Source organism: Schistocerca nitens, chromosome 6, assembly GCF_023898315.1.
Source record: "Schistocerca nitens isolate TAMUIC-IGC-003100 chromosome 6, iqSchNite1.1, whole genome shotgun sequence".
Classification (NCBI taxonomy): domain Eukaryota; kingdom Metazoa; phylum Arthropoda; class Insecta; order Orthoptera; family Acrididae; genus Schistocerca; species Schistocerca nitens.
Window position 1 is genome coordinate 449,008,025 of NC_064619.1, and position 12,494 is coordinate 449,020,518.

The 12,494-nt window shown below is 38.2% G+C and overlaps 1 protein-coding gene across 3 annotated transcripts in view; it reads left to right on the forward strand.

The window, feature by feature from the left end:
- The window catches only part of LOC126262734 (voltage-dependent calcium channel subunit alpha-2/delta-3-like), a 374,776-nt gene that overhangs the window by 172,339 nt on the left and 189,943 nt on the right, over positions 1 to 12,494 (forward strand). For all 3 annotated transcript variants that reach the window (XM_049959539.1, XM_049959541.1, XM_049959538.1), the window contains exons 5-6: positions 2,032 to 2,163; positions 9,773 to 10,029. In XM_049959539.1, coding sequence (XP_049815496.1) covers positions 2,032 to 2,163; positions 9,773 to 10,029 — 389 coding nt within the window. The remainder of the gene's footprint in view (positions 1 to 2,031; positions 2,164 to 9,772; positions 10,030 to 12,494) is intronic.

The following is a 12,494-nucleotide window of genomic DNA, read 5'->3' on the forward strand; positions in this document are numbered from 1 at the left end:
TGTGGAGGATGACCGATGATAGTGAACCCAAGGCATCAGGCTGCTGGAGATGTCTCAGCACTCGAGTGTGGTCTGGCATTGTCAGGAGAGTGTGGTCCAAGTGTGGGTGAACCCTTTGAATTTGAAACTCAATTACAATATGCTGTTTCTCACACACCAACACAGTTGTGATACACAGCGCCACGTCACATGTCACAGTTAGAAGCTCTCTAGCACAAGAGAGCTGCAAATATGTAGATGTGAAGAATAAAGATCTAGAATGTTAATAACATATGTTTTATTTAAACAGTTTAAAGAGTTTTCACATAAATTTGGAGGCATTACTTTTCTGCATGCCCTCATATTTTTACAAGCATATATTATGTTTGACATGTTACGCACAATAAAATACTCTTCAGATAACACAAGAGAGAGCCTGTACACATGTGCAAAGATCAAAAAATAAATAGTACATTGTCCATGACTTGTATTAGTCATTGTGCAAATATAATTTCTGTTCGGTTTTGAGGGAAAGAGCTCTATCTAATTAGCACACAAATGTTAGTTATTAGCACACAGAAATTAATCTTAGTATTTCCAATGTGAAGCATTTAGTGAACTGTCATTAATGAGAACCATAGGTTTAGCAGAAGTGTTGTTCAGAAAAAGACACAGGAGGGATTCCGTTACAATTTTCCTAAGCTCAGTTTACAAATGATGAGAAAAATTTAAAGCAGGATGCCTTACCTGAATTTTATTCCAATATCTCATAAGTAATCATAAAGGACTTAAGTAGTGCCACAATGCTTCTTATTAAATATTCTAAAATTAAGAAGCAGCTTCGTATTATTATAATTTTATCATTGGGCTGCAGCTTTATCACTAAATGGAATCATATTGCTGAATATTTTGTAGTGAACTTAATATTCTCAACTTACATGGAAACATCACCAACTTGACCTTATATTTTAAGGAGAAAAAAGAACACTTGCAAGAAACCAACCCCAGCAATCGATCTCTCTTGCAACACCAGCAATTGATCTCATTTCAAAATTTCGGCCAGAATTCTGATAGTGCGCAGTTGTGACCTTCTGCATGTATAGGTTCTAAACTTCACTTGCCCTGTTTGTCACTCACTTCTTCATTGCTGATATCACCAGCTGGATCAGGATATTGACAACTGCTGGATGCATACGGCTTCTGTGTATTCAAGGGTTTTTTGCCCACAGGTTTAACAGCTTGGCACAACATCACCTTCTAGTAGTGTAGCAACATCCTTCAAATGCCCCTATTTTTTGGCTAAATAACATGTTCTCAAGCAAGATTTCAAAACACACTGGGCAGACGTAAACCTCTCAACCCTCCTTCTCCCTCGCCTTCAACACCTGGGGAAAGGGGGGCTCTGGTTGTCAGTCTAGTGTACAATACTTCATGCTTGGGTATAAGGCAGTTGAGATGAGGCAGAGCTAGTAACAAAAAATTTTAAAAGCTGTATGTTCAGAAGGTAATAACTGGATACTGTGAGAATTATGGCCCAAATTTTCATCCAGGTTCAGTTACTGGGGGTGTTATCTTCTCCTTAAAATATGAGGCCTAGTGGGTAATGTTTTCTTGTTAGTACTTACTGAGAAATCAATGCAACTTAAGTATTTTAAATGGAATGAGTTTCTTTCTTCATAGGATTTGAGACTACTTGAAAAGAGACACACAATGACATAATGCTTCTTCACGTTGAGGCAAAAAAGTTAGAAAATGTATAACTGATGGTCAAGGCATTAATCTGAACACTGATACACAATATTTACTCGGAAATAGTATAAAGTCACCACCATTGCTGTACGCATCATCCAGGAGCTCATAAGTGCCATTAAAGTAGGACAGCTTTCATTTTAATACTGCATATTTGTTTCAGTCCCTTGGTTTGAGAAGTAGCCATGTAATTATATACAAAAAACCTTGTGTTTATACAATGATAGATGAAAAATAGCTGTGAACATTTTTTTACATTAAATAAATGTAGAAACACTGAAGTGCAAGTATCTTCTGTTGTAGGAGGGGATGTTTATGATGGAATTAAGTGGTCAGAGGGGCTGGATGAAGTATTCATTCAGAATCTTAAGAGTGATCCTACCATATCTTGGCAACTATTTGGTGGTGCTACAGGATTTATGAGGATGTTTCCAGGTAAGACAGATCATTTGAAAGATTATTGCTGACTATGAATGCTAATAGTGCTAATACTGTCAAAATGTAATGTTCTGTGTGGTTGCTAATATAAAGAAAAAGAATAACTAAAGCTATATACTCACATAAATGTAAATTGAAATTATACTCTTAAAACTGGGATAATTTTGTAAAATACAGAAACATTTCTAATAAGGCCATGGAAATCCTAAGTGTTATATACAAAACTCAATTTATAAAGCTAACAACTCACCACATATAGGAAATGATGAACATATAGTGTTAAAGTTTTTGATTAGCTGTCTATTGAAACTCAGTGATTGAAGAATGTCATTGGAGAACTCCTCAAAAATTATTGAGTTGTGTATGACACAAGTATATTAATGGAGGGCTCAGGCATATCCATACCAGACACAACTAGGAGGACAGCGTAGCAGGATTACAACTTGTTCACAGCAAACACCTTTACTCTTAGTCTAATAAAAACTCATATTACACAGTTCAAAACAAATAAAAATAGAATTATGTTTCTTATGTTGGTAAAGATTTTGTTTTTTACAACTGAATGTTTATTTCGTAGGTCAGTTGTTAGAGCAGACAGGAAACAAGACTCCCTAAAAATTACATGATGGATTTTAATACAAATTTTCATACCCAAATGAAGAGTGGGAAATTACAATAACTGTTGAAAACTTAAATGAAAGATATCTATTTTGGTCATTGCAATATTTTATTTACTTTTTATTTTTATCACAAACACAGATCACTGTGGGCCAGACATTCCAGTGGTTTGGTGGCGAGGCCATGGATGCCTTGTACCACACATCTGAAGGATGTACTGGGGACAAAACAGGGCCAACTGGGCAATTGTTTACTATTCAGCCCCACATTGGTTGCATTGGGGGCATTATGTAGTTCCACATTGAATCGGGACTCTTATTGTGTGAATCTTGTTGATGTTGCACCACTGTCTTCTGGGAAGAGAAAATCCTGGTACCTTCAAAGCTGGATGTGTCATGAGGTGGGATTTCATGTCATTCTGATCTTGCCAAAGTGATGTCCAATCATCATTTAAGTTGAAGGTGTTGAATTAGTTGGTGGTTTCAGTGTCAGCTTCTGCCATTTAAGGAAATTTACATTGAAATGAATGGGAAGAGATAGGTTGGTATTACATTGTTCCAACTGTGATTTGTGGGCTGCTAGTCTATAGTTTTTGGAGGTGCGACAACGTTCAGTAATTGGATGAGAGGAGAGGAGTTGTTCCAATTATGGTTCATATTGCCTGCTTTATAGCTACTTGTCAGCAAGGTTGGTATGGCAGCTATTAATCCAGAAGTAGCATAGTATTCTGTGGTTGAGTGTACAAGGGCTATTGTGCCAATTCTTAAAGTTTTGATGGTAGCATTCCATGGTATATTGTCAACTGTCTGAATCCTGTTATTGTAGTTTTGATTTTTGCTAATTATTTTCCCAGGCGTTATATGAAGATGAGTGTTCCCTTGAGATGATACTGAGGTATCTAGTATGTGCATTATGTTTCAATATGGCTCCATCATAGTGAATAACAACAGCTCTTTGAGCTTCTCTGTTAAGATGGAACAATGTGACTTCAGTTTTGTTTGGATTTGGGTGAAGCCCTACTTTTTGAAATATTCACTAATTATGCCCCAAAGCCTAATGTCAATACATCCTCCATTTCAGCAAAGCTCAAACTCTAAGTACTGATGGCAATCATCTTCATACTTTAATTCCTGAGATGTTATTAGCACTATGTCTGAGTAGTGTATATTAAACGTTAGAGGAGCTAGTATGGATCTTTGTGGTAGTCCTATTAGTAAACTGTGTAAAATAATTCTCTTCTCACTGAGGTGTACTTGGAAAAGTCTTGTCACTGAACATCTCATTGAATAGATTAAGAAAGTATTTGCAAGAAGTAAGTTGGTACACCCTCAGCAGTAGTACTTCTTTTTAACATGTATCATAGGCTGAACTTAAATCTACAAGCACAGTGGATGCTTGGAGTCATTGTTGGAATCCTCTCTCTATGTAGGTTTTGCTTGAGAGGACCTGATCACAAAAGCTTCTTACCAACATAAAACCAGCTTGCTCTATTGGTATGCCATTATTTACAAAGGCTGGTGGACACACATAAAGTATTATTTTAAGGATCTTGAAGTGCAATTGGTCTGTAACTTTCTGGCAAAGCAAAGTTTTTCCCAGGCTTTGAGATAGCAATTCTAAACCTGTAGCTTTTCTCAGTTTTCATAATTTGATTGCTGCACTGGGTTCTCCCATTGTGGTGAGGTTCATAATAGAAAGACCTATTGGTGGCTTTTAAGTAATTTGTCCCCAGTTGCGTGCCTCACTTCTTACTTTTGTGTCTTATCGGTTGAGGTATTTGATAAATGTTTCATTATTTTGGCTATGACTTCTGAGCCAGGGGAGTCAGAGGAAATGGTGAGCTTTTTATCCGGTTCGTAGTTTGTGCTGTGAACTTGCTGCTGTTTGGCTGCTGTATTTAAAGTTGAGGTTCCATAGTGTTGATTTCCATCTAACTGTTCTTGGCATTATTAAGGGCTGTAGCAGTTGTCCATGTAGTGCCTGGTCTCTTGTGCATTCATAATAATCGTACAGTTTTTGGCAATATTTATTCCAATAAGAAATATAAGATTTTTACTTCTTGGTGTGTAGAATTTTTGGCAGAGCTAATTACTAAGGTGGCAAAAGCTTTGATAGCTCTCTAATTTTTAATGAAGTTCATCTAAGGTTATTTTGAATTTGTTAGCCTTTCTAAAATTCCATCTAGGTAGAGGAAGGGAGCAATTGATGGGGAGTGGTTATGCCTAGTGTGATAACAATTAGTTGATGCTCAGATTTTAGAAAGTTGTTGTCTAGTGCTGTAATAGTGTGGCTTAGTTGTGGCCCTGTGGTTAAAAAAGTAAGTCAGGATTATATCCTCTCCTCCACCTTGCAGATTCAAAGGGGGTCTCTGCCTAGTGTCCAAAAGAAGTTGTAGTTTATTCCTCTCTGCCCAGTCTGCTAAGGTTACACCTTGTGTATTATTGTTGTTGTGTCCACAGAGTTGGTGGTGCAACTGTATATGTACAAGGATGGTTGAAAATAGGGAGTACACAATTGATGAATATTGACAATTGTTGTTTCTTTGACTTGTACAGTAGGTACTAAAAAATCTTGTAAGGAAGATGAGTATATTATCAAGACATTATCTATGTCTATTCTAGTGTAATTATCAATTATATATTTTGGATGGTTTAATGCTGTAGTACAGATTTTGCCCTGGTATGTAGCCTTGTGATAGGATTTGGTATCTGTCAGCTGTGTATGTTCTGTGGTTTGTGACAATGTCAAGTTTAAGTTGCATGTCAGCTTGATAAGGTATTCAAGTTTGCTGCAGCTCATGCCTTCTATGTTAAGTTGGTATATTCTGATTTTGGAGCCAGTTGTCAAATGGCCTGAGAAGAATCACTGGCAATTTTTGTATGCTTTGTTCTCACTGCAATGTGTTTGCCAGTAGATCAAAAGACAACCAGGGTAATTAAGAGAAACTTATTTAGTGCTTTGAGGGAAAATTAGCACAATAGGTTTTTGTGTGTATTTTCATAGCTAAACAGAGTAGGAAATGAATAAACAGGGCATCAAACTGACCAGCATGTGATTTAATTTTGGGGAAAAATGTTGAATAGCTTGAAATTAATAAAGTTAATTAAGAGAAATCTAATTTGTGATTTGAAGTAAAGCTGAAATATTTCATGAACAGCTGCTTCTGGTTGTGTAAATGAAGTGTCAAAAATTTCATCTCTTAAAGGCCTAGCTACTTTGCTTTTAAAAAGTTACATTTGTGCAGAAATAGTGGAATTTAATAAATATCAAATTATAGCATAAATTGAAACTTCTCTGCTCTCTCTTGATCGATATAGTCTTGATTACAATAGAATATCAATTGGTGCATAAGAATATTGTGTTTCACACTCTTGGAACAAAACTTGAAAATAAAGAAATAAATGGAAAAAAAGGTCCTCTCGGTGCTTGTGCTCTTCGGTCAAAGGCCTCCTTTAATCCAAAAGTATTTACATTCTACCAGAATTTCCTACATTTAATTTTGCTCTTTTGTGACCTGCCGACAGATACACTGAATATTTATTTTTATTTTCAAATGTGGCACATGGGCTGGTGCTTCCTTTCTAGCTGGGTGGGCTGCGTGTCTGTTACCTTAATTGTAACTGTCTTTTGAGGGTGAATGTACTGGGTATGTTTGTAGCAAGGCCCTATGCAGTGCTGACCAACACACACCCAGTATTTGCAGCACCTGATGCAGTGTTTCTGCTTCAGTACTCGGGCACTGCACAGATCTACTAATGCTGGAGTTCCCTGCTACTAGCCAGGCACTCAAATGAGGCACACAATGCAGCTGAGAAATTCCTACTGAATAACTGGGGGGCCATATGAGTGGACCCAAAACTAACAAGAATTGTTTTTTAAAAAATTGCGTATTTGATGAAAAAAAATTCAAAGCTTAAACACTTTCAAAATAGTGTCTGTCAAACGTAATAAATGTTTGTCATTGGTGGGAAACTGTTTTTTAAACTTCTGAACTATGTAATTAAAGAAGCCATTACAATAAAAATCATCATGAATGCCCTTTATAGAGACAGTGGCATGCAGCTCAGCTTTGTGTGGGATGCAGTGATCATGAGGTTGAAACAGGCGCATTGTATTTGGACTCAGCGTGCCTGTATATGGTGATGCTGTGAGCACCAGTAGTGTCACATCTGGGAGGTAGAGTATATACTAGGAGCCCATTAGCAGTCATTCTACTTGACCATGGTCAAAGAATGGTTAGTCAAAAACTTGTGGCATTTTAACCATTTGACTTGGGTGGAAGGCTGAGAACATTTTATTCAATGTTACCCCATGAGATACTGCATTCTTAAGGCGGGTCCACACTGAGCGTGCCGTGCTGCATTGTGCTGTGCCGCGCTGCTGCACCCCACGCACAGCTGTAACAGAGAGGAGTGCGCCGTCCATGCCCCTCCGCGCTGCTCCGAGGCGTGCACTGTGTTCCAGTTGGAGCATGCGCATGGTCTGAAGATGGAGCGAGCCGAAGCCCCGCCTAAACTGAGCGTGTGCAGACGTGCCATTTCCTTTGATGTACCGACAACAGCCGGAAAACTGCGCGACGCGGCACGACGCAGCGCAGCACGGTTCGCCATCCACACTGAGCACGCAGAGCCGCACAGAGCCGTTTTGCGCAGCACGGTGCGCTCAGTGTGGACCTGCCTTTAAGTAATTATGCTACCGTCATAATCATAACCATCATCATTCTCATCTTGAACAGTTTCCAGATCCAGACTGGGTGTGTTTGGAACATAAACTTTAGCTTTGTTTTCCCACCATCTTCTTTGTTTGTACAGTGGTATTTACAGTGTGTGTGTGTGTGTGTGTGTGTGTGTGTGTGTGTGTGTGTGTGTGTGTGTGTGTGTGTGTTGGCGTTGGCGGGAGGGGTTGGTATTACAGCATAATAAATAGATGACTTTTTTTTATAAATTATGTTCTTTTTTACAGTTTATGTGTAATTTAATTATCTTTAAATTTACATCTTTAAATTTACATTCATATACATTGCTTACCAAAATTGAATGACAATAATTCTATTTCTTTTTTGTTATGCATGCATCATACTTTTGGTTTTACCTTCCAATAATGAGAAAATTTATTAATAGAATAGAATATTAATAGAATTAATAGAATATTAATAGAATAAAATAGGTTTTTGTCCAGTATGTCTCTGATTGCGTGGTTAAAGTAATTAATGTTCTTTATTTGGTTTGGAAGTCAACTGGATAGCTACACCTCCCCATATGTTACACTTTCCTCTTAACAACTTGTCCTGTATTGAAGTGTTCTTAGCTTCCAGCAGTTTCCCGTTTCTTATTGCTGTACCTCCTCCAATTTTTTTTATTTTTTTATTTTTTTATTTATTTATTTTTTTTAAGTGTTCAAAGTAAATGAGTTTAAGAACTTCAGTGCTAACAGTTTTGGCTAGCTTCATTAATGCACGATACACTGAATTTAATTTACTACTTATGCAGCTGATATACCCTAAACATTTTCATCTATTATCAAGACAGAGAACTGGAAATCTTACACATACCATTAGCTCAAGCTTCTTAGCAATGGCTTTTAACTCCAACTCGTTTTGTTTGGGTTGATTGTTTTTAAATTTCATGATTGGTGTTTTTACCCCTGCTCTCCCCACCCCCCACCCTCCCCTCCTCCCCCCACTTCCAAGTTTTATTATTTCTAAACTAGTTACCTAGTCTAAGTAACTCTTTCAGTAATATGTTTCACTTCTTCCAGTTCTGTCCCCTTAATTGGAATATTAATGTCATTTGCAGATAGGATGGATTTCTGTTGAATATCATCAGAAAAGTCTTTGATATATACTAATGCCCCTAGAACACTTTCTTGAGGCACCCTATACAGGATATTCTCCATGTTTGAATGGTATCTATTGTTCTCCTCATCTAATATTCCTTTTCTGATACCTGTTCATTAAAAGTATGATTTCATCAAATTGGATGCAGTGGCTCTTAAACCACAGAATTAGGATGTGCCAATTGTTGATTCTTCCCTGTCAAGTGTTATAGTACATAGTACATAGTCAACAAGTTCTTGTGTTACCAAAGTATTGAGTTTCTTTATTTAACTATGTAGAATTATGGATAGGATATCCTGTGATGAAAAGAAGTTTATCAGGCTGTTATCACAATATTCTTTCAAAAGATATCTGATACTACTGGAAGGATACTAACAGGTCTGTAGTTTTCAGGTTCTGTGGTCAGTATTTGGATGGTAGCCACACTCAAGCCATTTTTAAATTCCCGGGATACAGTCCTTCTGTGTTGACTAATTACTTATATTGGTCAGGGGTTTAACAATAAATTTAGACGACAGTTTGATAACCCTATTGGAGGTAACAAAAGTGTCCTGAATCTTGGTACTGTTCAGGTTATCTGTGATTACTGTTACTTCTTCCTCATTTGTTGGAAACAGGTGTACGTAATTAAGTAATGGGCATCTTTTCTCTTGTAGGACATTTGTTGGAACTTACATATTCTTTGCTGAATTTTTGCACACATTTATAAAGCAAATGCTTTGGCTTTAGTTCATCTCTTAGTAAAGAACTGTTACATCTGATTCCTTGGGGTTATTATTTATATGTGTTGCCTCTTCTTTTGCTGAACTCTCACTCTCACTCCCCCTCTCACTCTCCCTCTCACTCTCCCTCTCACTCCCCCTCTTCCTCCCTCTGCTTCTTTTTCTGGTTCTCCCACTCTCTCTCCCCCTCCCCCACCCCTCCCCTCTCCCCCATCTTTCACATATTACTGGGTGTATGGCCAAAGATTTTTGTGGTTGAACACCTCATTTCCTTCTGTGTCACAGTAGGGCTGGACAATATATAGTGTAAGTAATTTCTCAGTCTGGTATTGTACTCTTATGATTGTTACCGTTGTTTTTGAACTGTGATTAACTGTTGATAACAAACTTCAAAAGTAGCTCTCTAATGCTTTCCTTGCAATGCCTACAGCCATGAAGTGGGCACAACCAATAGATCTGTTTGACTGCCGCACACGCTCCTGGTATATTGAAGCTTCAACTTGCAGCAAGGATGTTGTCGTCCTGATGGACACCACGGGATCAATGAAAGGCCTGAGGCACACGATTTCCAAACACACAGTGCGCTCTATTCTTGATACACTTTCCAATAATGACTTTGTTAATGTCTTCAACTTCTCAGAGAGAGCCCAGGAGACTGTGCCATGTTTCAAGAATATGCTAGTACAGGTATGAGCCTGCATGTCAGGTAATCTACTCTGTTGTTTTCTCTCATTAGTTAGTCTTCATCAGTATCTAGGCACTAGGAAAATGCCCATGAATTAAAGTTTTGCAAATTTTTCCTTCACACTTGTAACTTCTAATTGCATGATCAACTTGTAAAACTAGTTCAAGTTGTTCTACAATAACTGGTATGTGAGTGCACATTGTCACTCTCAGTGTGAGTTGTTGTGGAGATAACATATTCTTTAAGAAGACAGGAGTTGCTTTGAAAATGAACTGAAAATTAAAATTATTTTATAAAATTTTATTGTATTGTACCATGAAAAAATGATGTTAGTTATCTTGATTCTAATAGATGATATTGACATTACTGAGTCTAGATACTGCCTCAGATCTAGAGTGGAGGGTTTTTTAACTGTTGAAATATTCATATTTAACCCTTTTGTGGGCACATTTTTGGTAGCAATTCTGTGAATATAATTTTTTTGATATCATGTTAAATTTGTGATCAACTATCTATATTTATTTCTGGATAATTTTATTTTTGTGAGTGAGGGCCAAAACTATGGTGGTATACACTGGCATGCACTCAGGGGAAGCAACTGAAGCACTTCTTCAGTAACTATAACTGTGACAGTATATAATATAATTATAATCATGTGGTTACTCAGCAATATCTAGATGAAAATGTTACATTCCTTCAAAGCACATAGAACTAATATGTTCATTACATTACAAAACACTGAATATTGTGATCCAAGCCAAAGCAATGACCATTTAATTCTTCAGGCTTTTCCGACGAGGCATTGTCATGTTGAACAATTGGGTTTCTGCCAGTTATTTACATCTTTCTTGCATGATATTTCAACTGCATGATTCGCAGTCTTCTTGAGGTGCTGTTTGATGCTGATTCCAGTGTTGAAAGAGTCTGGTATTTATGCCTGTGTTGTGCTAGGTGCTCTGTGTGCTGTCTGCGCTGCATCAGGCACTCTGTCTGTGGTATCCATACCCACCAGAAGTGGCTACAGTGTTATTTTCAGGCCACTGGTGTTCAGATTGGTGCCTGAGACTTAGTAGAACATTGTCAGTTAATGGGTCTGTTGTCTGAGGTACCATTTCACATGTGCCTTTTGTTGTATGTACTGGGCTGTTTTCTCTAACTCCATCTTCATACTTGTGTCCCCTGGGGGTCTTGATGTTGTTTCCATTGCATCTTCACAAGATCGAGTGCCGGGTTCTAAGAGCAGCTCAGCCAGAAACTGCTGTCATGGTTAATGAGATTCTCTGTGACTTATATCTCAATAGATTATTTGTCAATGCTGTCCCAGTATCTTGATGTTTATGTTTGAATCTTGGCATTATTATAGTTCTTAGAATGACTGAGTTCTAAACGGTGCTTGGCAAGTGTTGACTTGTTTGTCTGTCTCAGTCTGGTGTGCCTTTGATGTTGTTTGTGCCTGATATCAATAGTCCTAGTCATCTGGCCCATGTATGCCATACCAAATTCACATGGTATGTGGTAAACGTCCAGTTTCTGTAGACCCAGGTCATCCTTTACCCCCTCTAGTGGAGCCCTAACCTTGATGGGTTGATATTATGTTTCAGAAAAATTCTGATGATCTTGGCAGATATCAGCCCAACATATGGCCAATATGGAACCTACTTTGTTTCTTCTTGTACCTCTTCAGGAATCTCTGGTGGAGAAACAGGGTGCAGAACCATTTGAACATCTTGAGAAGAGTATCAATTTTTGTAGAACACAGATTGTGGGTGTTCTATATCCTTTACCAAATTATCGGATTCTGACAGAGTTTGTGCCCAGAGAACCGGGTTTCTGAGTACACCATTTTTCTGTGCCAAATGGTGGCAACTGCTGGCCTGCAGGTACAAGTTGATGTGAGTAGGTTTGCAGTACACACTGTGACTGAAGGTACCACCTGCCTTCCTTTTGTCTAGTGCATCTAGGAATGGGAGTAGTCTGCCCTTCTCCAGTTCCATGGTGAATTTAATGTTAGGGTGGTGTGAGTAAAGGTGGTCCAAGAAAACATCAAGCTTAACCCTCTCATGGTGCCATATAACAAAGGTGTCATCCATGTACCTAAAAAGAGCATTTCGGTTGACCTGGGTCCGATATAAGTGTCTCCTCTCCAAAGCTCTCTGAAAAGAGATTAGCCACTTTTGGTGAGAGAGAGCTGCCCATTGCCACCCGTTCTGTTTGCTTGTAGAATTGACCCCCATGTAGGAAGTACGTCAAGGTCAATATGTGCCTGAATAAGTCCAGGAGAGTACCATTGAACTTTTCTCCAATTAACTCAAGTGAATCATTCAGTGGTACATGGGTGAACAGGGAGACCACATCAAAACTGACCATGATGTCAATGCCTGTGATCTGTAGTTGCCTGAGGTATTGTAGGACATCTTCTGAATTGCAAATGTGATGGACACACTTCCCTGCATATGGGGAGAGCATC